At 56.0% G+C, this 24,611-nt stretch overlaps 1 protein-coding gene across 3 annotated transcripts; it reads left to right on the top strand.

Moving 5' to 3' along the window:
• The first annotated feature begins 3,507 nt into the window (after positions 1-3,507).
• GRN (granulin precursor) lies at positions 3,508-22,754 on the top strand. Of its 3 annotated transcripts, none has more exons than XM_090044282.1 (17): positions 3,508-3,628; positions 11,100-11,258; positions 12,313-12,459; positions 12,982-13,066; positions 13,612-13,724; positions 14,117-14,264; positions 14,926-15,032; positions 16,091-16,220; positions 16,572-16,669; positions 16,810-17,046; positions 17,189-17,425; positions 17,568-17,804; positions 18,787-19,023; positions 19,445-19,687; positions 19,908-20,135; positions 20,656-20,898; positions 21,221-22,754. In XM_090044282.1, exons 2-17 carry the CDS (start codon positions 11,100-11,102, stop codon positions 21,365-21,367), a joined length of 2,796 nt encoding a protein of 931 aa, XP_089900408.1. In that variant the 5' UTR covers positions 3,508-3,628; the 3' UTR covers positions 21,368-22,754. The 3 variants fall into 3 exon arrangements, with proteins under 3 accessions (XP_089900408.1, XP_089900409.1, XP_089900410.1); XM_090044283.1 differs by having other exon boundaries at positions 18,787-18,906; XM_090044284.1 differs by lacking the exon at positions 18,787-19,023.
• Positions 22,755-24,611: the final 1,857 nt, after the last annotated feature.

Consider the following 24,611-nt stretch of genomic DNA (forward strand, 5'->3'; position numbering starts at 1 on the left):
GGGGGCCGACCTTGGACATATCAACCATTTCATAGTTTCATAGTTTCTAGGGTCGGAAGGGACCTGAGCAGATCATCTAGTCCGACCCCCTGCCACGGCAGGAAAGAATACTGGGGTCAAATGACCCTGGCAAGATGTTCATCTAACCTCCTCTTAAACACCCCAGGGTAGGGGCCAGCACCACTTCTCTTGGAAGTTGGTTCCAGACCCTAGCCGCCCTGACTGTGAAGTAGCGCCTCCTGATATCTAACCTAAACCTACCCTCTGCCAGCTTGTGACCGTTATTCCTGGTCACTCCTGGCGGCGCTCGGGGAAACAGTGACTCCCCCAATGCCTGCTGATCCCCCCTGACTAGTTTATAACAGGCCACAAGATCCCCCCTCAGCCTTCTCTTTTGGAGGCTGAACAGGTTCAGGTCCCGTAGCCTGTCCTGATCATGCAAGTGGCCCTCCTCTGGACCCTCTCCATGCTGTCGACATCCCTCTTGAAGTGTGGCGCCCAGAACTGGACGCAGTACTCCAGCTGCGGCCTGACCAGTGTCACATAGAGGGGGAGGATCGCCTCCTTGGACCTGCTCGAGATGCATCTGTGGATGCATGCCAAGGTGCGGTTGGCCTTCCTTACTGCCTCTCCACACTGCCGGCCCATTTGTGAGACTGCAAATAGACTTCATCGAACTTCCCCAGTGCTGAGGATACAGATATGCCTTAGTAGTGCGGGATCAGCTCACCCATTGGGTGGAGGCGTTTCCTGCCTCCCATACCTCTCATCAGCAAGTCGCTCATACACTTCTAAAGGACATTATTCCGCAGTTTAACATACCTCAAGTCATTGACTCAGATCAAGAAGATCACTTCACGTCCCAGGTCTTACAAACAATTTACACAGTGTTGGGAATCATTAGGCAGCTTCACACCCCTTATCACCCTTAGTCATCTGGAGAGGTGGAAAGGGCAAATCGGACTCTAAAAACCCTTCTAGGCAAAGTGTGTTCGGAAACTCAGCTTAAGTGGCCCGAGGCATTGCCCCTTGCACTGTTTGCTATGCCAAACGTGCCTAGAGCTGATGTTAAGATATCTCCCTATGAGCTTTTATTTAGTCATCCACCCCCCACATTACCCATGGTTTCCTTCCTCCAAATACAGGATTGCTAGCGGGGGATGAGAATTTAACCCATTATGTGATTTCTTTGCAGAAGCAGCTTACTTCTTTACAGCGCCGTGCTGCCGTTCAGCAACCTGTACCCTTTGATTGCGAGATACACCCCTTTAATCCCGGTGACTATGTATGGGTCCGTGTTCCACGACGGAAAAATTGCCTAAAGCCAATGTGGGAAGGACCATACCAAGTCCTACTAACCACCCACTCCGCAATCAAAATCGCCGAAAGGAATTCGTGGATCCATCACACACACGTGAAACCTGCAGTATTTACCCCAACAAAACCTCACCGTGTACCTACCCTTCGGCTGCAGAAGTCCAACAATCAATAGACAATATGTGCCAAATGTAGTAGAAAGTGATCCCGGCCTTTAAAGGCCAGGATCAAAGGGGGGAATTGTAGAAATTTACTAACAAAATCATAAATAATAGTGTAGCAGGCTCAGTGCTTCAAGGACAGGCTAAGACACAGGCCTCGTCACCTTGAAGTCTGAAGCAGAGATACAGCCCCCCGCCCCCCCATTAGTTAACACGCAGCCAAAAACCAGTTTTGAAACAATTAAGAGTTTTCCCACACTGACCAAACATCTTGTTTTCCTTCACAGTGGAAAATTCCCACCTGCGCGCGCATCTTGTCTGTAAACTATAAATCGCCTCTAACAGTTTTATTCGGGGCCTCTGAGTTCACTCAGAGTGCCCAGCATGCTGAATAAATTTTGAGATTGACAGTGACTCTGTGTCTTTGGGAATAGCTCCACAAGGGTTCACGAACTCCTCAACATCTCTACTTTGTGCCCCAGTACATGCCCTGGCCCATGTGTCTTGTTGCTTCACGTGCTGCAGGAGGAGAGCCAGTCCTAGTGCACTCTACACCCCAGGCAACTAGGGAGTGGCTTGCTGGTGCCTCAGCACCGGCTCTCCACAGTGCACACAGCTGCCTTCAGTGGGCGCCCCTGCAGCCTGCCGCCCCCCCTGCACCCCCAGTCTCCCCCTTCACCCCCAGTCCCCCATGCCACTTTGGCACGGTTTGCACTGCTTTTTTTTAGAGTGGAGGTTTGCTACTGGGAAATCCTGGGAACAAATTTTGCCCTGTGTTGCAAACTAGCAGCACAGAGAGCTGATTAATGTGCAAGTCATGTAATTTGTGGCACTGCAAAGTGGTTTGCAGCACCACAAACCACATGTGCCTGCACCTCTGGATCCAGCCCAAGAGCTCAACACCCAACATGTTCAACACTTTGGAAAATATGGGCCTTTAAAATGAGGCAGGGGAGGTACCAACTGTTAAGACAGGGCACTGCATGGACCATTGGTGGGTAACTCTGCACCAGGTCATTTGGCTTGGCTCTATTAGGTAAGTCTCCTGGGCTCTGTCTCTGCAAGAGACTCTGAGCTCTTACCTTTAGCTGTAAAATGGGTGAATGATAGCAACCCCCACAAGAAGGCAGGAGGAGACCATGTGAATACTAAAAGCTGGGTAGAACATAGGAATAGGAGCAGGGAAACATCTGGAGTAGGGCTTGTGACCTCTGGAGTCAAGGCTTAGTGTGGTGAGGCACAGACCAGGGGGAGTGAGGAAGGCTCATTTTGTTACCCTTAGATCAGATGAAACTGGGAGTTTTTGGCTCCTGCCACAACGGGCCAAAAACATGTTACATGCAGTGAATTCACAAGAGCCAGCGACACTGGAGCCTAATGTCACCCATATGCTGCGTAGGTGCCTCTATGCAGTTGACAGCTCAGCCTGCAGATGCTGTAGCCTCCCTTCCATCCATCCATCCTACTCTGTTGGGAAACAGTGCCGGGCTAACGCAGTCAGCAAGAGAAGTAGGACAGCCACAGAAGAGAGAATACACCCACTCCAAGCCCTTTGTGGTGCAGAAGGGCTATCTTTTCTTAGCAGCTCCTAATTGATAAGCACATGAGCCATCCACCCTTAAGAAGGGCATCAACCCCCAAGGCAACCAGATGCCTCTTCATGCAGGGACTCAGGGCCAATGTCGCATATAACAGCTGAGCACAGGGGCGGGTGGCTTGGGGGACACTTGCCGTGTCTGCGGGCCCCTGCGAGCCGGATCTCTGCTGGGGGCTGGGCTAAGGATGACCCAGCCAGAGCAGGGGCTGGACTGGATCCCCTCGCGGGTCCCCCCCAGCCCGGCCCCCGAGGAAGGCTGCCCGCTCCGCCCCTGAGCACAGAGAATCTCATCGCACGTGTTGCAAGCTCCCGGCCGGGCGGCGGTGCTAGGGAGGGGAACCATGTGTCATGTGACTCCGTCATCACCTGACCGGGGATTCCCGGGAAAGGCAAGGCAGGGTGTCTCCGCCCCACTTGGAGCAGCGACCAATGGGGGAGAGGTAGGCAGGGCCCGTGGGCCAATCCGGGGGAGCGGCTGGGGCTGGCGTCTGGCAGTGTCTTCGGCTCTTGTGCTGCTGCCGGGCGGAGAGCCGGGTCTGGGCCGCCGCCGCAGGTACCGCGCGGGCGGGGCGGGTGCTGCCAGGCCAGGCCAGGCCAGGCCAGGCCGCGCCGCGCCGCACGGGGTGGTGCCAGGCTGGTGCGGGGTGTCGGTGCTTTCTCCGGGCCTCCTGCGCTGCGCTGCGCTGCGCTGCGCTGAGCGGGGCTCCGCCTGGCAGGGGAAATACCCTGACCGCCAAGCTGGGTTTCCTCCTGGCTGGGGGCCACGAATGTGGCAGGGGGTGGCACCCACCCTGGCCGAGGTCATGCTTACTTAGCCTCCCGCTGCCATTTCCAGCGGCGAGACCCTGGCTCCACCCCGACTTCAGGGCACGGGGAGAGTCCCCCTGGCTTGCTCCCGTGGCCGTCTGGCCGAGGGCAGGCCAGGCTCGGGGGCATCCGAACCCCAGGCTTTCAGGCTCGGGCCTGCGCGTAGGATGTCCGCCAAAGGATTTGGAAACATGGGAAGCCCCGGGCAGGGGTGGAGGAGACTTGAATGCGGCTCTTGAATGACTGGCAGATTTGGAATGGGTTTGGCTGATTCGCGTTAGGACACAAACAAATTTCCTTTAAAAACTAAAAAAAATCAATCTGTTGAGTGTCAGGGCTGGGGGTGCCCTTTCTGTCCCCCCACCCCATCCTTGCCCACCTTCTCAAGTTGCACAGGCCGAGGGCAGAGAGGACTGTCCTGAGGGGTGCAGCTCCCCCGCTGCCAGCTGGGAGAGGGGCACAGCTCTGGGTGAAGTTGCTGTGATAGCGGGTGGGCAGGGCAGGGCAGGGGGGCTCACACTCTGCCCTCCTCCCCCAGGTTTGTGGGGTTGGGCCCCTGGAAGGACCCTCCTTTCTCCTTTGCTTCCCAGGCCTGCCACCTCACTAGGAGTTCTCCCTTCTCAAGGGGCCTCCCTTGTGCTCTGCATCTCGCCTCCTTGCTTCTCTGGCTGCTTTGCCCCAGCAACCCGGCTGACTGCTCAGCCTGTCCCGTGCTGGGCAGGGCAGGCACCCAGCAGCAGCCTGAGTTCCCCTTGTTGCTGTGAGTGGATGGAGTTGAGTGCAGCTGGCACCAGAGATGAGAGACGGGTATGCAAAGTGTTGATTTCAGGTGTCTGACATTGTTCTGTGCTGACAGTGATGGGTCTGTTGCCATATGCCCGGCTAGGCCCGTGCTTCACTCTGCTTCTGCTTGAGTTAATACGTGAGGTAGAAACTGGTCTTGTCATGAACACATGGGACTGCGTGCACAACAGGGAGAACATGGCTGCCCCTGTTCTTCCTTCCTTCCTTCCTTCCTTCCCTGCATAAAGTGCATGCAAGTGCTGCATGGGTTGAGGACTTGGCTCTTCCCTGCCCATTACCAAGGAAGTAATTCATTCCCATGTCTGTGAAGTATCCCATGATGTGTGTGAAAGAACAAAGAGCCAGGTTCATGTGATTAAACTTTAGTGGTGCTGCTTGGATGAATGAGTTAGCCTGACATTTTTTCCTTAGGCAGATGTTGGCTGCTGTAGCCAAGCACGCTAAATCGGGCCCTTCCCAGAAGCAGAATCCTGGGGTGTCTGTGACCAAGTAACACTCTTCAGAGGGAGATATCCTTGTGCTAGACCCTTCTGTGGGGAACTGCGTCCCTTCAGTGTTTGAGGCTGTTTTCAATGCCAAAGCAGGTGACTTTTTAGCAAGATGTCAGTGTACCTAAGCTCATTCAGTTCTCGTGGAAACTGGGCATAGGCAGTTTTTCTTTTACTGCAGTGTAGGCAGGTGAGGCCCATGCTGTATTTCCTGTCCCGTGTGTTCCTGGATGTGGCGTTTCCTTGGTTTGCCGCACTCAAAGCTACTCAAAGAGTTTTGCCTGCCCTAAGATCTGATGCTGATCATCTTGCTGAGAATGCACCTCTTATTAGTAGCGAAGGCAGAAGCAAATAAGCCCTCTCTCCTCACTGGTGCTGGGGTTGGTACCTCAGTCTTAGAGAGGCAAGGAAGGATGGTTTTAACCTAGTGCTGGAACGAGCCTGGCAGGTTGTGTGGGTTACTAATTTCTGAGAGCGAATTCCCCTCGGTAGCGAGTATCTGAGTCTGGAGCTTCTGTAATTTTGCTTTGACCTGGCTATGAAAACAGCAGCTGCCTCTGCATTTATGGCTGGAATAGTAAACAGTCCTGCTTCAGCTAACTGGGTGCTCGCGCTGGGTTTGTGGGATCAGCCAACCAGCATATGTTTGTTCTGACCAGACTCTACAAATTTATGGAATTCTTTGCCTGGAGCCGGTCTCCCCAGAGCCTTTATTGTATGCATCTCTTGGGCACTGCTGTCTGAGAGCCTCCCCTTGCTGCTTGGCATAACAACGTGTTGGATGAGAAGGAAATTAAGAGCTTGAAGGTGCAGCAAAACAGGGCTGGCTTTGTTTCCCACCCCACTTTGCTTCTTGATTCTTGTCTACACTGGAAACAAATATTGTGGAGATACTGTTGCAACAGGGTTGCTGGACCCAACCCAGCTGAAATACAACCTCATGATTGTGAGCTATGTAGGATTGTAACAATGGTCTAACCAGCTCCTCAGCCCTATACTAGAAGATGAAATGCTGTCAGCCACAGCAGGGGTCAGCATCTTATGAGAAGGAGGCTTTTCCACCCTTAATGGGCCCTGCCTGGCTTGGGCATGCTTCTTTATATTGGACTTGTCCTTGGGGGAAACTAGTCTGCAATACCTGTTGCAGAGTAAATAGGGGGTGTAAAGAGCACTAGTTCCTTATCGCTGCATAAGAACATCCACAGGTGGAATTTGTGCATTATTGCCCTCTGGGCTGTTTCCTTGGATAGATAAGCCCTTGGTCTCTGACCTTAGTCTGTTCAGTTTTATTTTCCCAGTTAGGTTGAGTTTCATTTCCCACTTGGCTTTCAGAAATGATTATTAGAAACTGGCCACATGAATCAAGTGAGAAGTGCTGGGGTTTGCCAGTCCTCTTTCCCCGCCCCACTGCACGCACCGTTGCACCCACCCACATGCACATTGTTCTTGTGCACGTGGGGTACAGCCATGATTCTGGGTCTCACGCATGTTGTTTGCCATAAAAGCTGGTGACTTGACACTTGTCCAAAGTTGCATGCCACTCTAGCTTGTGGCTTGTGAGAGTGATGACAAGTCACTTCTCAATAGTGAGAGGCTGGTTGGGGTGAGAGGGGTTCTCACAGGGCTTTGCAGTGTTTGTGAGGGGGTGAAATGGGTGCTGGGGGAGCTGCTCTGGAGCCCACATGTTTCTATGGACTAGAAAGATGCAAGGAATAATAAGATGACCACTGTCCACTGTGCCTAGGCATGAACTGAACTGTCTTTTGAAGGCATTTCTGGCAGTGCTTATGCAGAGAGGTGGGTGTAGCCCCGGATGGAGGCATTATCCCTTTGTCAGGTGGGGAGCTGAGCTGAGGTGAGGGGTGGGAAGGAGTCTGGCCTGGATTAACTGGTGGGGGTAGAAATGGAGCAGACATGGACTCCAGGAGCTGTGGTCCCAGCCAGGTACAGCGATGGCTCCTTCCTGGTTACAGTTGGTGGAACTGGTTTTCCAAGGAGGATCCTGTGGTTCAGAGCACTTACGGGGCAGGAGGTTGTTACAGACAGCCAGGATCGACTCTGCAGTTTGGCATGAGCCAGTGCCATCCACTAGTCTGAACCTCTCTTCCTGGGTCTGTTGCTGACTTGCAGCCACTTATTGGGCCTTGACTGCTTCTTGTATAAAATAGGGGTCCCTCCTGCGGCTGGAGGGTGCAGGGATGCAGGTCTGAGGCTGGTTTCTGGTGATGGCTGTAATAAGACCTCATTTCTGAGGCCTGGAGATGGCCTCAGTGGTGAGCTGGGGGAGAAGTAACTTCATGATGTAACCTGATGCATCTCCCAGCTCCTTAGATTTCTTTTCTGACCCATCTCTCCTGTCTGTCAGCCCAGAGTGGCTCTGGTAGTGCAGGATCCTGGACAAGTCCCTTAGCCGGGAGGAAGCAGGCCTCGGGGGCGCTGTGACTTGCAAGGGGTTATGAAAGGAAGGTTGGTTGGTTGGGGAAGCGGGAGCAGTTCCTTGCCTACAGGTCCCTGGCATCTATGGGAGATACCTCCCTGTGCTTCCCCAGTGAGGGACCAAGCCCCTCTTGTTAGCTTAGTTTCCTTGGGTGAGTGCTAGAAAAGGCTGGTGCCTGAGATGTCTGGCCCTGGGTAAGAGACTGCTCCTTGCATATGCTGGTGGGGGCAGAGGGGCCACAGGGCTGCCTTTGGCTAGTAAGGCCACAGCCCACCCCCCTTACCCCTCCCTGTCCCACACGCTGTGGGCTTTTGGATGACAGTAACCTCCCTTTTGGTAGAGTCTGGCCTTGTCAGCTGAGATGCAGTGGGCAAGATAAACACCCTATGCTGGGTTCTTGCACCACAAAACGATGTTATCTGGCAAGCTGTGGTTGTAGATGTTGTGTCTGGTGGCTCGAGCTTGCAAGATACCAAAGAGAGAGATTAGGAGGGTAGCAGGGGGAAGAGGTACATCTTGCCTGCTCTCCTTTGGCTCTGCTGTCTCCCAGACTTGGCCAGGCCCAGGGTCAGGCTCCCTGGATGGCCTGCACAGGGCCACATTCACAGGACTCTGTTGCCAGATGCAGCAGTCCCGGTTACGGAGTCTTCCATGCAGCTGACTTTCTGGACATGCTGTGTGCTTGCAGACCTGAAGGCTTGGGAGCGCTCCCTTCTCTTTCTATATCCAGCTCAAGAACACTGGTGCTTCATCTGATGGGAAAATCAGATCCCTGGTGCAGCTAACCCTCAGCACTTCCCAGCCCCAGGGAGAGTGGTATCAAGTATGCTTTGCCAGCATTAATATGCTTTGCCAGAGTTAAGATACTTGCTTTATTTGTCCCCTGGAGGTCAGGTATGGAGGTCTTAAATCTCGGCAGGATGAAGCGACAGCCCCATGGTCGTGCTGGGAGTCTGTGGCAGAGAGGGGCCTGGAACCCAGGTCTCCTGATACCAGTTCAGCATTTTGACTGCACGCCGCTCCTTCCTCTTCTCAGTGCTCAGCTGCTTTAGGAGGAGTGCTGTGTGTGCAGATGCCTTGCTGTGCTGTTTGTGCTGGGGCTGGCTTGCCTGGGGAGCTGTGGGAGCTGCTCTTTTTCCTGTGGAGCTGGCCTGCTGTCATTTCTGAGGCTCAGAGATAGCTTGTCCATCTCCCTACCTTCTCTCCCTTCCCAGCAGGGCAGAGGGGCTCTGCAGGTCCTTTTGCCCTGTCTGTGTGAGCTGGACATCTCCTGTGGCTTTCCCTCTAGGGGCTCTGGAGCACCAGGGTGTGGTTTTTCAGGCCAGGCAGCATCTTGTTGGTACAGTGGGTAGTGGTCACTCTAGCCCTTGTAGGAAGGAGGAGGCCAGAGGACTGTGCCAGGCTTGGGAACAGTGCAGCTTCTGGTCTGTCCATAGTCTGTATGGACACTGGGAAACCAGCTCCATGCCCCTCCTAGGGCAGTGGCTCAGTGCTGTGGTCTCCACCTTATGGACAGGGCAGTGACTCGTCTTCAGTCCCCCAGCGAGGCCTGTGGCATTGAGAATGGACTGCGCTGATATTTGAAAACCTGCCTGGACAGGAAGGATGCTGTGGTCCCGTTCACTTCAGTGGGAATTGGGTTTCTGGAGCCACTGAGAGAAGAAGGAGCTTGGCAGCCCTTGTCTCAACAGCTCCTGTCCTTCTCCCAAGGAGAGGAGGTGAGGCTGATGGAGGGGAGAATCCCAGAGTCCCAGTGCTCCTCCTCTTGGAGGGCAGAGGAAGCTGGGGTAGCCCCCTGCCTGCCATCGAGGCGCAGGTGCTAGGGATCTCCCTGTGACACGGAGCCTGACTGCCCAGCTTCTTGGACTGCTGCAGGGCTGTGGGGAGCCTGGAGCCATCCCACAAGCTCAGCTCTCAAGGCTTGCCCTGCGCACAAGGCTGATGTACACCCATCATGCACACTCCTCTCTGCAGCTTCTTGGTGCTCCCTGAGCTGTGCAGCAGGGGCTGATGCTGTAGGTGTTTTGGGTGTTTGTGGCCCAGAGCAGGCAGAGCTGTCGAGAAAGCTCACCTGGGGGTGCAGCAGGGGTGCCTGTCTGCTCCTCCTTCAGCACATGGCAGAAGCCACATGCCTGTGTGAAAGAGCTGCCTGCCCTGGAGGCCATGAGCTGCCCCCCTGCCTTGGTTGCCTGCAGAAGGTGGCTCAGCTGGAGAGAGCATGTGTTGGGGGGGGGGGGAGTGAACAGCAATGGGCCCTGTTCACAGGAAGGAGATGGCAGATGGTGCCTCTGAAGTTATCACACCAAGCTCAGGAGCCCACCCAGGATGCCCTGTCCCTTTCTGTCTGCCTGTGTTTCAGGTGTGGGGTTTCTGGTCCCTGCGGGGAGGGAAAAAGCTGATGGCACCACATATGGGATCCAGGGTCCTGGTGCCCAGCTCTGTGTCCTAACCCAGAGGCTGTGCTCCTCCCACTTGTGGATCTGGCTGGGAAGCCATGGAGTAAGGGGGCAGGGCGGACCCTATGTCAAGTCTGGCTGTTTCCCCATGCTACTGTGTCCTAATAAATGACTTTTGTTCCTGTTCCTGTTGCTAGGCTGTGTCCAGGCCCTACTGGACCTGAGTTTTTTTTATTGTGGGAAGGGGGAGGGAGGAGGCCTTATCAGGTTGGACTTTGCTGCTTGGGTAGCTTGGCTGCCTTGGTGAGGAGGGGAGGGAGAGGTGTGAGCTGTGGCTGTCTGGAGGGCCTAGATCCTCCACTTGCCCTCCCATAGCACTCTGCTTTGCCTCTGCGTCTCTCAACAGCAGGTCACAGGCGGTGGATGCCCTGGGCCTTTGGGGTGTCTTGGCACCTGGCAGTACATTGTGGGCTGGATCTGGGGGAGCATCTGAACTGGGGCAGCTGTAGTGCTGCAGGCTCCTAGCTATGGCAGTGGAGAGCTGGGAGGGAGGAGCTGAGGCCAATACCAGAGCTGAGTTGCAGCTCCCCTGCCACTTGCTGGCCTCTGCTGGCACATCCAGATGTTCACCACATCACTGCATGACAGCTGTTGCCCCTCTGCCTGGCAGCAGGAGCTGGTGCCGGCAACACTCAGCATGGGGACAGCCCTAGAGTGGGAGGGGCAGATAGCTACTAGCTGTGGAGGGCTGAGGAAGGCAAATAGAAAGCAACATGAGGGTTTCCCCTCCCTGTAAGTAAGGGAACCAAGTAAAGCATCCATGCATAGCAAAGATCCTGACCCTCTCCCTTCCCATCTCCACCCCCCCATCCCTGTTGGGCCAAGCCACTAGGATAGAGCCCCTCCAAGGGCAGGGGTTGGGAGGGCAGGTGAGGCCCTGCCCCGTGCTGCAAGTGCAGGCCCACTGGGCTCCTGTTTAGCCCTGCATCTGACTGGTTGCCCAGCGTGAAAGGCAGGTCCCCTGCGCGACTGCAGGGGCGAGGCTGCTGCCTGCAGGTGAGCACTGAATGGCTGCTGGCTGGTCTCTTGCAGATGCCCTACCCAAGGATGTGGACCCTTGTGCCACTGTGGCTGGTGCTGGCTGGCGCTGTGGCCTCGCTGCGGTGCCCTGATGGACGGGTCTGTGAAGGATTCTCAGCCTGCTGCCAGGAGCCAGGTGGGGATGGCTATGCCTGCTGCCCGCTGTCTCTGGTGAGTGCCTGTTTCCTCTCATGGTGTCAGCACAGTTGAAGGGGCATCAGAGAAACCCTCTGTAGGGGATGGGCTGCGCTGAGGGCTGAGCTCCCCACAAGGCTGTGGTATAGGAGGGCAGTTGGTGTGGGTGCTGCAGGGTGGGGGAACAAGGGGGTGCTAAGCAAGGGCTGAGCATAGAGTCCACTCCAGAGAGGTTGTGGTCTGACCAGGAGCTGAATGCCCCTTACACTGGAGGCTTGTATGAAACAAGATCGAGATCAACAGAGCTCTGCCCAGTCCCTGTGTATTGAGTGGGGACCCATGGGGCCTGAGCTGCCCTCGAGGCTGAGTGCTTTGGGGTGGGCACTCGGGAGGCAGCCAGCTTTGTGCCTGGAAGGCTGGGGAAGTCTGGAGGGGACCAGTCCTGGAGACGGCAGAGCCTGTAGGTGAGGGGCAGGCAGGTCTGCCTGGGGGTGGCTCAGGGGCCAAGGCTGGGCATTGCCACAGCCAGCACTCCTTTCCAGCCCAACCCCTGCTACCAGGGCCTGACTGTGATTCAGTGACCAGCTGGGAAGCTGCGGTTAGCCTTCCCCATCACATGCTGGCAGCTGCTTCCCCATGCAGGGAGGAGATCTCACTTCCTGGACCGGCCTCAGCCCCCAGGCCTGTTCTCTAGTGACCTCTGAAGGGAGTCCAGTTTCACTGGGGCCCTGCACAGTGGCCAAAAGGAACCAGTTCTGCAACCAAGGCCCTCTGCTGTGCTTGCCATGCAAGCAGCAGACTGTGTCTTAGGGGAAGATTCTGCATGTGAGCAATCTCCTCCCGCCCTCCCTCCTGGGCTGGGAGCTCTTCCTGTACAGTGCCTCTCCCTATGGGGTGAGAATCTGTTTCTTGTGCCCCCGCAGGAGGAGATGGGGTCTGGTGAACTTCTTGGAGGGTCAGCCCAAGGCAGCCTTTCGGCTCCTTGCTTTGTACTGTGACCTAGAGCCAGTGTGGGTAGGTGGGAGGCCCTGTCTGCAGCTTTAGGGCTCCCAGCAGCCAATCCTCAGCCACCTTCCCCCTTCTTCACTAGGTCTTCCTGAAGTCCCTGCCTATGATCCAGACGGGGATTGTGACTGAGCCCTCCAGAACAACATGTCCTGATGGTACCCAGTGCCCTGCAGAGTACACCTGCCTGCGCACCTCGGCTGGCTCCTTTTCCTGCTGCCCTTTGTCAGAGGTGAATGCCTTGGGGCAGGGGAGGATCACATAGGTTTCCTGCCTGCTTTGTTCTTGGGGCACAAGTAGTTGTATCCATCACCCCATGGGGGAGATGGCTGGGCTGGATTGGGCTGTTCGGTGCCAGCCCTGCCCTTAGGTGGGCTGAGCATGGGCATGAAGAGGCAGTCCTAAAGGATAGGTTCTGCCAGTGTACCTCATCTTTCTCCAGCAAGAGAGAGAAGCATCTGCTTTTGTGTGAGGGATGCAGTGTGCTCCATCTGAGAGCTAGGACTCCTGAGTCCTATTCTCCCTCCTCTGCCCTGGATGCAGACCCACTCACTGTGGCTGTTTCCTACCTGTTAAGGTGGAAGATGATGCAGATGCACCTGGAGAGCTGTGTGGGCTAGAGTCCCCAGCCCCATCTCATCCCGGTCATGGAAGGGAGGGGCTGGCATTTGGCTACTCCTGCAAGATGTTGACTTTTCTCTCTGCCATATCCAGACCTGATGGCAATGCCCTCTCCACCCTTCTCTTCCTGCAGGCCGTCTCCTGTGCTGATGGGCATCACTGCTGCCCCCAAGGCTCCCACTGCAGTGCTGACAGCAAATCTTGCTTCACGCTTCCAGGTATTGAGCTGGTGAGGGCCCATGGCTCTTCTGGCTCCCCAGTTAGCCAGGAAGCTATGTGGCCAACTGGGTTGCCATTGGCATTGCTGGCCTCTGCCTCTAACCCTGTATCCTGAATGTAACCAAATATCACTGGGCTGCTTGATACCAGGGTCTCCACCAAGTGTGTTTCTTCACATCACCTGTACAGTGGCTGTTGCACTCATCTGTCATGTGCCCGTATTTAGCCTAGTCCTTCCATGTACCTAGCCTCTTGTGGGCACTGGAAGTGGAGGTTTCTCCAGCTGTGGGACTGGCAGGGGTGGGAATATGTTCCACATCTCCCTCTGGAGGAGAACCATGCACCTGGCTGCCAACTGGAGCACGCTGATCTGTGGTTCAGGCTGCCATTTTGCCCTTGTTGCCCCTTCCACATGGCCTGCGTGAGGCAGCAAGCAGTCAGGGCTAGAGCCATGCTGAAACAGATTTCCAACCCTTCCCCTCCCTCCTCCCTCCCCCTGGCACAGTGGTGCTCTTGTGCCAGACTCTGACCTTGCTCTTCTCAGATCCTCGTGACCTGGCTGCTGTCCAGTGTCCTGACGGTGAATCACAGTGTCCTGATGATTCCACATGCTGTGCAACTGTTAATGGCACCTGGGGGTGCTGCCCTATGCCAGAGGTAGGGAGCACCAAGAGGAGAATTTGGGTGGGGCAGCAGCAGAAGATTGAGAGGCACCAGCACCTCTGGGGAGGGGGAAGCCCGGGGTAGAAATGTAGGGTATTGTGGGATGGGCTTGAGGAGCACTGGCAAAACTGACGTGGGGTGCCCAGGGCAGGGATAGCAAGGGGCTGTAGAGCAGGATTGACCTCAGGAGCCCACAGAAGCACTGGAAGTACAGCCAGGCTGGGGGGAGGTCCCACTTGAGCAAAGGGGGTGAAGCTGTCTCAGGGCACCTGGCTGAGCTCCTGTGGTTGTCTGGGAGCAGGTCTCTGGATTCCCCAAGGATGGAGCTGCAGAGGAAGGGACCTGGCTCCCCTTTGCTCTGGTGCTAATAACCCCTTCTCTAACAGGCCTCCTGCTGTGTGGACAAGGTGCACTGCTGTCCTCATGCCACTACTTGTGACCTGGCTCACTCCCGGTGCCTGTCAGCTGATGGGGACCACCCCATGCGCATGAAATTCCCAGCCAGGAAACGGATGCCAGGGCCAGGGGCAGTAGGTATGGAGGAGATGTCCCCTTGGGTTGCTGCTGCCCTTTGGGTGGGCTTTCAAGGGCCAGGCGGGGAGTCTGGGCCCCCCTGTACTTGGCATGGGATCTGGTGTCTGGCCTGTAGGAGGGTCCAATCTGCCTTATCCCAAGAGGATTCTGTGGCCTCTGTGCTACATGCTGTGCCCCTGCAGAGACCCCAGGGCTGTTCTCGCCCATCATTATGGAAAAGAATCATTTAGGGGGTTGCTTGGGCAATAGTGAAATGGGACCTTGACCAAATTCCAGCTGGGACCTTCCAGCCTCCCTGGCCCCCAGCTGCAGGCAGATGTGGTAATTGTTCCTGCCTGGGTGGAGCTAAGCAGCAACCACACTTCCCCACCTCCCCATGTCTGTGGAGGCCTCTGGCCTTATTCAACCCCTTTTGAGGTGGAGAAGCAGCAAGTGAAGCTTGGGGAGGGCTGTTGGCTCCTGGGAGGTGTTTGCTGTAGCACAGGGCTAGTCTGGGAGTTCCTCTCAACAGTGTGGCACCCCAAGGCTGCTCCAACCCTGCTCACACCTGGTCTTGGGAGCTGGAGGTGCTATATGAGGCAGCAGGGCTGCAGCTGGGACAGCCAGGGGTTGATGGTCTGTGTTCTCAGCTCCCCTCACTTCACATCTCCTCCTCTCCCAGTGTTGGCTGACAAGATCACCTGCCCAGACCAGAAGTCGATGTGCCCAGATGGTGCCACATGTTGCCAGCTGCCAACTAACCAGTATGGCTGCTGTCCTCTGCAGAATGTGAGTGAGGCCCTTGCAAGAGACCTGGGGGAGGGTATGACATGACACCTCTCTTCTGCCCTGAAGTACTCTGATCTGCCTATTTCCCCCCCTACCCTCAGTGTGGCAGCCAGGCATCTCCTGAGACTTGAGCTCTGTGTTTGTCCAGTGGACCCACTGAGATCATGCATTGCTCCTTTAAGAAGATCCATTTCTTCCCCATCCTCCACCTGCATGGCATGGCGGTGCCTAAGCACTGCCAGGCAATACCTGGTCTTGGCACGCTCTGTCCCTGGAGAGAGGTGGGCAGGTTGAAGCCAGGGCCTATAGTGCACTGATGCCGCCTAGCAGTGGTGCCATGCACTGCACAGCCACCACCTGGGGCAGGGTGGTATCTTCCTATGGAAAGGATGGGTCTGGGAATCTTATGGGGTTACCTTGTGTGGTGCCATGGAGCAGGCATGGGCACTGCCCAGAGGCCACAACTACACCAAACGAGACCTGTGTTTTGGGTGAATGGCAGCACTATGTTCCTGGCTGCTGCTGCTTCCTCTCTGTACTATATCTGCCCTGGGCTGCTTCAGGCCCTCCAGGAAGGGACAGCTCTTTTAAACTAAGCCACAGGCACCAAATTTTGTGATGTGGAGACTTCAGATGCCAGCCAGAATCCCCATGATGGGATGCATGCTGTGGGGGGGAATGCTGTGACACTTGTGCCCCATCCAAAATCTGGGGATACTGAAGGTCCCTCACAGCCTGTGGATTTGCCGAGGTCCCTTTGTGCAGACATCACTGTCCTCCAAAATATGAGGCTCTGAGTTGGCTGCCTTCCCTCAGCTGTTCCAGCCCAGAAAGTGGAAGTGGCTGCTACTTACTGGGTTTTGGGCCTGTCAGGTAGGCTAGAGGGTGAACCCTGGGGCTGGGTCTTGCTCTTCTGATGCTGGAAGCTGAGCTCATGGCTGGTCCCAAACCTCACCCCATGCATGTGGCTGCTGGGGAATGGAGTCTGTGGCTCTGGTTTTGGGAGCCCTTGGCGTGTGAGGAGTCTTATGGCCTGTGGGTTCTCTCCTGGGGTGCAGGCTGTTTGCTGCAGTGACCACCTGCACTGCTGCCCTCAGGGCACGACCTGTGACCTGCAGCGCTCTAAATGCACTTCTGCACTGGGCCAGATGCAGCCACTCACGAGGCTTCCAGCAGTCTCCAGCTCAGGTAATGCAGGAAGGGGGGGCTGGCTTTGTTTTCACCTTGCATCTCCTGGGACTGCTTCAAGGCATCAGGGTAGGGGGAACCCTCCCCTCTGCTGTACTGGTGTTCCTACTTTGCCTTCCCTTGCTATTGCCAACATGGCCTTGGGATGGCACTAGTCCGCAGGCACAGTATTCCTCAGTTAGCTTGGTGGGTGTCTCCATAACAGGACCCTTCCCTCAGTGTGACACACTTCACAAAGCTGTCCAAGGCAAAGTACACCTCTGTAGTCCCCTATGGAACTGTGTGGCTATATGTGTGTTGAGGAAGGTGGGGCTCCCATACCTGGCTCCAGCTATTTGTCTTGCTTTCCAGCTCAGAATGTGAAATGTGATGACTTTACAAGTTGCCCAGATGGGAACTCCTGTTGCCAACTGAGCACTGGGGCCTGGGGCTGCTGTGCCTATTCGGAGGTACCTGATGGGTTGGTCATATGGGTCCCTGTGGCACTGCGCTGCTTTGTGCAGGCCTAACTCCTGTCTGGAGCTTTCCTGCCCTCATTGTCCCCCATGTATACCTGCTAACTGGAATCCTTCACCCCCACTTTTCCCAGGCTGTGTGCTGCCCAGACCATGTCCACTGTTGCCCCAAGGGGTCCATGTGTGACCCAGGGCAGGGCAGCTGCCAGAAGGGTGGTGCCACCATCTCATGGTTGAAGAAGACCCCAGCACAAGTGAGAGTGACTTCCACAAGCCAAGAGGTGAAATGCAATGACCAGACGTCCTGTCCAGATGGAAATACCTGCTGCAGGCTGTTGACAGGGGCCTGGGGCTGCTGTCCCTTCACAGAGGTACCTGACAGGCTAGTCGTGTGGGTCCCTGAGGCATTGTGCTGCCTTCTGCAGGCCTGAGTCCTGTCTAGAGCTCTCCTGCCCCCATGGCTACTCATGGCCTCCGTGTATGACCAGAATCCCCCACCCCCACTTTTCCCAGGCTGTGTGCTGCTCAGACCACATCCACTGTTGCCCCAAGGGGTTCACGTGTGACCCAGGGCAGGGCATCTGCCAGGATGGTGGTGCCACCATCTCGTGGTTGAAGAAGACCCCAGCACAAGTGAGAGTGACTTCCACAAGCCAAGAGGTGAAATGCGATGACCAGACGTCCTGTCCAGATGGAAATACCTGCTGCAGGCTGTTGACAGGGGCCTGGGGCTGCTGTCCCTTCGCAGAGGTACCTGACAGGCTAGTCGTGTGGGTCCCTGAGGCATTGTGTTGCCTTCTGCAGGCCTGAGTCCTGTCTAGAGCTCTCCTGCCCCCATGGCTACTCATGGCCTCCGTGTATGACCAGAATCCCCCACCCCCACTTTTCCCAGGCTGTGTGCTGCTCAGACCACATCCACTGTTGCCCCAAGGGGTACATGTGTGACCCAGGGCAGGGCAGCTGCCGGAAGGGTGGTGCCACCATCTCATGGTTGAAGAAGACCCCAGCACAAGTGAGAGTGACTTCCACAAGCCAAGAGGTGAAATGCGATGACCAGATGTCCTGTCCAGATGGAAATACCTGCTGCAGGCTGTTGACAGGGGCCTGGGGCTGCTGCCCTCTGCCACAGGTGTGTGGTGAGCATGTGTCACACAGGAGGAAGCCTGACTATGGCCAGGAAAACCAAAAAATGGCTTGGAGTGGAGGAAGTGGGGTGAGGATGAGGTAGGAACCTGTACCCAGATCAGCCCTTTGCTTCTGAGCAAGGGAGCAAAAGCTGGATGGCTAATGGGGAGGACTGTGGGGACATAGATATTCCACAGGTCAAGTGAAAGCAAAGTACACTGAGCTTAACTTGCCCCAGTTAGGGAGAACACATCCACTCCATCTTGGAGCTCTGACATGAGAGTTCATGTCCAGGAGCAAGGAGTCTTACTAAATCGCTCAAGTCAGGGTTGGCGCCCTATGACTCGAGATCAGCACATGTCCTTTTTATTTGAGAGGAAGCAGGAGGGAAAGTGATCTGGGCAGCCACAGGCCTAATGGTCTGAAGTTGCATGCAAGGCCCTAGAACCTGTTTTGAATGGGAGAGTAAGGTAATGGAAAACAAAGTGTGTGTACTGCATGTTAACTGATGTGACTGTCCTGGTAGCCAGGTTTTTAGAAAAAGGAAATGCCAGGGGATCTATCCTGCCAGGGCAAGACACACTGTCATATGGGAAATGATTGGTGAAGATGGGAATTAGTGTGAGGCTGGGGAGGCAGAGAGTGGGCTGGCTGAAGGGGAAAGGGGGAAAGGAGGGATACTGTTGGGCTGGAGCAAGGCTCCCAGTGGCACTTCTCAGGGGCCAGTCTTGAGAGACTGGTTGTTGATGGACTTTGATACAAATAGGAGTAGTGTACCAGTGACATTCCTAATAGCAGAAGTTTGGGGGGCATTGTTAGCATGGAGGAAGGCCAGGATATCTTACTGGAAGAACTGGGTAACCTTGAGGGGGCTTTGGGGGACCCAGTGACTCTGCATGGTGCAGTGCTGGTGTGGTGTGGTGAAAACTCCCTGGGCAGGGCTGTGAGGAGCCTTGTGCTGGACATCTTCCCCTCTCCCTGCTCAGGCCACGTGCTGCCAGGACCACGTGCACTGCTGCCCTAAAGGCTACAAGTGCAGCCCAGAGGGAGGCAGCTGTGAGCAGGGTGGTATCAGCATCCCCTGGCTGGAGAAGACCCTGGCTCTGGTGAGAGTGACCTCTGCAAGCCAAAATGTGAAATGTGATGATGAAATGTCCTGTCCAAATGAAAACACCTGCTGCAGGGTGGTGGCAGGGGCCTGGGGCTGCTGCCCTGTTCCAGAGGTGAGGAGTGCAGCTGGGGTGAGTCTGCTTGCTCCAGGGCTCTCCAGGAAGCTGCGAAGTGGCTGTCAAGTGGGGCTTGGCTGTGGTGGGCCCTGGAGCCAGCATGCAGTCTTTGTTCCCGTTGTCCACTTTGGGGGAAGAGGCGTGTCCATGTCACTAGGAAGAGTGCAAGGGCTCATCATGACTCTGCCATTTCCCCTTCCATTTCCCCTCTGGGGCTGGTCACAGGGGCTGTAGGTCAAGTTGGGAGCCAAGCTGTGGGGTAAGCTTGGGACTATGACTGCAAGGCTGCAGGTTAAGAAGGAGGGGCACAAGCAGAGGACCGGGAAGCGGGGGTGGCAGATGATGGTGACAGGGATGTTCTTGGAGAACAAAGGCTGAGGAGCCTCATACTGGGGGCCTGTGCTTCTTTCCTGCCCAGGCCACGTGCTGCCCAGATCTCATCCACTGCTGCCCCAAGGGCTCCAAGTGTGACTCAACGGGAAGTAGCTGCCTGCAAGGCAGCACCAGCATTCCCTGGCTGGAGAAGACCCCAGCCCTGCTGAGTGTGACCTCTGCAGACCAAAATGTGAAATGTGACAACCAACACTCCTGTCCAGATGGAGATACCTGCTGCAGGGTGCCAGGACCAGAGGGACAGTGGGCTTGCTGTCCCCTGCCTCAGGTGTGTGAGGTTGGGAGCTCCACGCTGTGGGTCTGTGGCAATGCATCAGCTGTGGCCTGGATCAGACCTGCTGGCAGATGGCAGGTTGCTGTCCTTTCCCTGAAGTGCCCAGCCAGGCGACAATACAGTACAGTTGCAGGTTAGGGTCCAGCTAGAGGAGGAGGTGTGGGACCTGGTTGGTGCCACACAGCGAGCCTTCCCCCTTCCTCTCCCTGCCCAGGCTGTGTGCTGCTCGGATGGCTTGCACTGCTGTTCTGCAGGCCACATCTGTGACCTGGAACATGGCAAGTGCCTGAGCAAACCATTGAGGATGTCTGCAGTGAGGGTGCATGTGACCAGTGCCCCCCAGGTCCAGAATGTGCAGTGCAATGCAACGTTCAGCTGTGAAGATGGGCAGACCTGCTGCAAGAAACTGTCAGGTGCCTGGGCCTGCTGCCAGCTGCCGAATGTGAGTACAGGGTGGGGGCGCTGTTCTGGCAGCTCCCTTCTGGGCATTCAAGGGCCCTTTAGGTAGTCTGCCAGGCACCCCCTTCCAAGTAGCCTCTTCCCTTGCCTCTGTCAGTGCACGGAACAGGGATGAGTGGACAGGTGGGGGCAGTCAGTGGCTGGGACTGAGGATTGGGATTAGTAGTGAGAAGGTACCTTGATATTCCCCCTCCATCCGTGTGTGCTGGGAGTCTTGTCTCTGGAACCAGAACACAGGAGTCCTGGCACCCACTGCCTCCAACCCCATTTTGGGAAAGGAAGGGGATTCCAGTAGCCTAAAGCGGGAGCTGGGACCCTGGGATTCCTGGATGCTGTTCCCAGATCGGGGAGAGGTTTAGTGGCTTGGAATGGAGTGAGGCAGGAGCCAGGACTTTGGGTGGGGGGGGTCCTCTTCTTGGATGTCTTGTGGTGAGCATGTTCGTTAGGCTGCTCTCTCTGGTGCCTCATGAAGGCACCAACTGCGCCCCTCCTCCATCACCCAGGCCGTGTGCTGCAAGGATGAGCAGCACTGCTGTCCCGCGGGCTACACCTGCAACTTGCTGGCGCAGACTTGTGAGAAGCAGCAGGCAGCACTGCCTGAGGGCCTGGGCCCCTCAGCTGTGCTGCTGCCAGCCAGCCCCAAGCCCAGCAACGATGTGGCCTGTGATAGCACGCACTTCTGCCATGACAACCAGACCTGCTGCAGGGCATCCACGGGTGCCTGGGCTTGCTGCCCCTACAAGAAGGTTGGTAGCAGACAGGGCAAAGGAGCCCTGCTGCCTTTTGGGGTGGCTGCTCTGGACAGGGGGAGGTGGGGGTTGGCTTGGTGCCCACATAGAAAAGAGCTGTTCACAACATATGGTTTTAGGTGCCTGGCCCCTGCTCTGTGAGCTGTGCCCTGGACTGTTTCCTTCTCTCCCCTTCACCCCTCCATGCCTGCTGGGCATTATGGGGTGGGAGGCACCACCATTAAAGCACAGTGGGAACTGCTGCTTTATTGTGGGGTGGAGGCAGAGGGTGTGGTGGGGGATGACTGATCACATACTGATCTATCCTGTCTCTCCATAGGGTATCTGCTGTGATGACAAGCGCCACTGCTGCCCCCATGGGTACCACTGCACCGGAAAGGGCCTTAGCTGCAGGTGGTTTGGGCCCCACCGCTGGGATGGCAGCATCTTCTCTGCTGGCAGCCCAAAGAAGCAGAAATTGCTGTGAAGTGCCTCTTGGGGCTCCCTGGGGACCCCCCCCCCACCACCACACACACTTGTGGGCTCTGCTTTTCAGAGTTGATGCTTTGAGGGGGGCTTTCCTCATCCCATGAGGCTTGTTACTCTGCCTCTACTGTCTCTGTCTCTGTCTTGCTCATGGGTGTCTCCTGGTTCCTCTGTTTCCTCCCTGTTGAGCATGGGGAGTGCTGTGACCTTCCCCCCCATGGCTCTTGCTCATTCCTTGCAGGGGAGGGAGAAAGAGAGGGTGTAACAGGCATGGCTTATGCCACCCTCCCACTTCTGCCTGTCTGCCCTACCTGAAACAGCAGGCACTGCCCAGAATGAAGGGCCTTTTGCTTACTGGCCTGAGCTGCCTTATCACCACCATCCCTTAGCTGCGGTCCTTTCCCCACCCTGGAGCCCAAGTTTTGTGTGTTCAGCACTGACAGCAAGAGTCTTGCACTGTTGGTGCAAGCCTCGCAGTTCTGTCCTGCTGCCCTCTACTGCTGCTGCCCACCCACCTCCCCCCAGGAGGGGCCCTTCTAAACACTTTCTTCCCCTGCTGTGTGCCAGCTGGAGGCCAGGAGGTGGAAGTATTCTTCCTGCCCATGTACAGCTGGCTTCCTGCAGTGCACTCTGCTGTGCTAGGAAGCCTAGCTACCCTACAGCCTTGGAGTGACCAGCTGTTGACTCTCTCTGAGAGGTCTTGAGTACGGCCTGCGCTGCAACAGGGATTTTCCATCAACAGCTTCAATACAACTCCATAGGTATCTTCAGTCCCCACCACCTTGGCTCCTTCCTGCCTTTTCAGACTTGCTCTCTATCCTCAGAACAAACTGAGCATCTGTACCATGAGCTTGGCACAAGGAAAACGGGGGCAGGGGCAGTCTTAGATTCTCCTTTGGAAGGGGACCTTGAAAGCAACCTCCTGCCGTGCTAAGGAAGAGTATATGAGTCACCTGAGTCAGTATTTTGTGTAAGGTGTGGACCACCAGACACCCACCCTCGCGTTGGGGCAAGCCAGGAGAGGCTGAGGCAGGCTGACCTAAGATGCCTTCCATCAAAAGGCAGAGGCAGCTACTGCTGTAGGGGTTGGGGCAGGGCCTCCCCTCCCAGTACCTGGGTTCCTGCTGCTGCAGAGGCATTTCAGCAGGGGGTTCCTGCTGCTGCGCTGTAGCACTTACCATGAGGGTGGAGAGCAGCAAGTTGGCCAGTGCCCTTGCTCTCAGTAGCTCTCCACTTCTGCTGCTTGACTCTTCCCATTCCATGAGGTGAGGCCAAGTCTGTGCCCAGCTGGCAAGAGGATGGGTTTCTTTTTGCTGGAGCTGCATTGGGGTGGATGCCTGTGTGTGTGTGCGTGTGTGTGGGAGAGCCAATAAAGGATTTGTAGGAAGCTTATGTGTGGAGGGCTTTTGTCCCTGCTCTCCTCTTGCAGGGCCATGCACTATCACCCCCTCTGGCAGAGCCCATAGGGCTCTAGGAGCTGTGCTACTTGCTGCTTCCCAGTTCCTCTCTCCATCCTGTTCTGAGGAAGAGCTGAAGCAGCTGTGGGAATGGGCCTCGACCATTCCCCTCCCCACTTTAAAAAGAAAAAAGCCCTGGAGCTTTTGCTCTGCTCTGGAGCTGAGGGCAGCTAGTGCAGTGGGGCACTGGTTGTATGCGTTTTTGGGTGTATTCTGGGGGAGGCATGGTGGGTAAGGAGAGGTGCTTGCTACAGAAAGTTTGGGCACAGCAGGGGGTCCTGAACCTCAGTGGCTCCTCCCTCTAATCCAGTTGTTAGCAGTGCCATCCACTCTGCCAGGCTGCAACTGCCCTGTGCTTCCTCCAGCTAAGACTCCAGGTATTACTTTTAGCCTAGCTTTGCTTTGTTTGAATTGGATTACAAGCAGGGCATTAGCCCTCCCTTGTCTGCCAGCCCTGTTTTTGGCACCTACCTGCCTCAGGGGAGCAGCTTTCACCCTACTAGTACCAGGGGGACAGGGATGATTAGCCTGGAAGCAGTGCAATATGCCTCTACCCCTACTTGCAAGCACACCACGGGTCCCTGCTATGTGCAGTCATGTGACCTTAGCAGTGTTGTATTGGGAGCTGCTGGAAGAGTTGGGTCTTGACTATGCTGTTACAAGCCCACTACCAGTTGGAGCCTGCCCCTGTCAGCATTGCTCTCAACTCCCTGCCCCACTCAGTGTGTCAGGCACTGCCCAGGGATTGGGCTAAGAGCAGGCCCTGGTGTGGTGAGGGGCTTGCATTAGCACAACCATGGGGTAGCAGATGAGAAGGAAGGGCGTCATCTCCTGAACTGGAGTAAAATAGAGGCCAGACACGGGTGTTGCTTTGAAGGGGGGTTTATATATTAATACCATTCTAAAGAACAAGAAGGAGCAATCAGGCCAGTGTAGACCAGAGCTCTCGCTGGATCCCTCATCCTTCCCAAGGGGCACAGGGAGGATGGTTTTTGCACTCAGGTGGTGGCTAGCAGAGCCAGCAGGGGTCAAGCTAGTTCCCCTCTAGTCCCCCTGTCCCACCGCTCCCACCCCAAGGAGGGTTACCCTAGTACATGCACAGACCTGGCATTCAGTTCTTTTTTCTTGCCACGTATAAAACATTAGAAACAGGAGTAAAATCCAAGCAAACAGGGAGGGGGGGGGAGAGGAGGGGCTGGAGAGGGGCCTTGGTGCTCGCAAGAACCTCATGGTGCTGGAACCAAATAGCACCAAAGGAGCTTCAGCATCCCCAACCCCACCAGTCCTGCTGGCTGCTGCTGTTTCTAAGACGAAGGCTGGGGGAGGGGGGGAGCATCTGGCCCAGTGGTGTGGGGGATGTAGCCCTGCAGGCCTGGCATGTGGCAAGGGCCTCATGCTGCATAGGGTGTATTTTCACATGTGGCTACATCAGCGTGTGCTGTTGGAAAAAGGAGGGGGCCCAGCAAAGCCTGAGCATAGCTGGCCTGGAGCAGCTTGGATGGGAACTGCAGGGCACGCCTGCCTCCCAGACTGACACGTGGGTCCCTCACTGGGCTGCTCTAGGACTATTCCCAGAGCAGAGCCTTTCCTGGTTTGGCCTAGCCCTGCAGGGGAATGGCCCCCTTGACATACCTAGTGCCCCTCACCCCCACCTCGGGCAAAGCAGAGGTGCCGCTCACCCTGGTCAATACAGCATTTAAGGCAAGATCTTCCCAATAATGCAGGAAGAGCCCCTGGTCCTCGATGTTTCACATGGAGGGTGTTCAGCTGCCTACCTTTCCTCCACCA

The sequence above is a fragment of the Crocodylus siamensis genome, chromosome 4 (genome assembly GCF_052110815.1).
Source record: "Crocodylus siamensis isolate JL-2025a chromosome 4, ASM5211081v1, whole genome shotgun sequence".
Lineage (NCBI taxonomy): Eukaryota > Metazoa > Chordata > Crocodylia > Crocodylidae > Crocodylus > Crocodylus siamensis.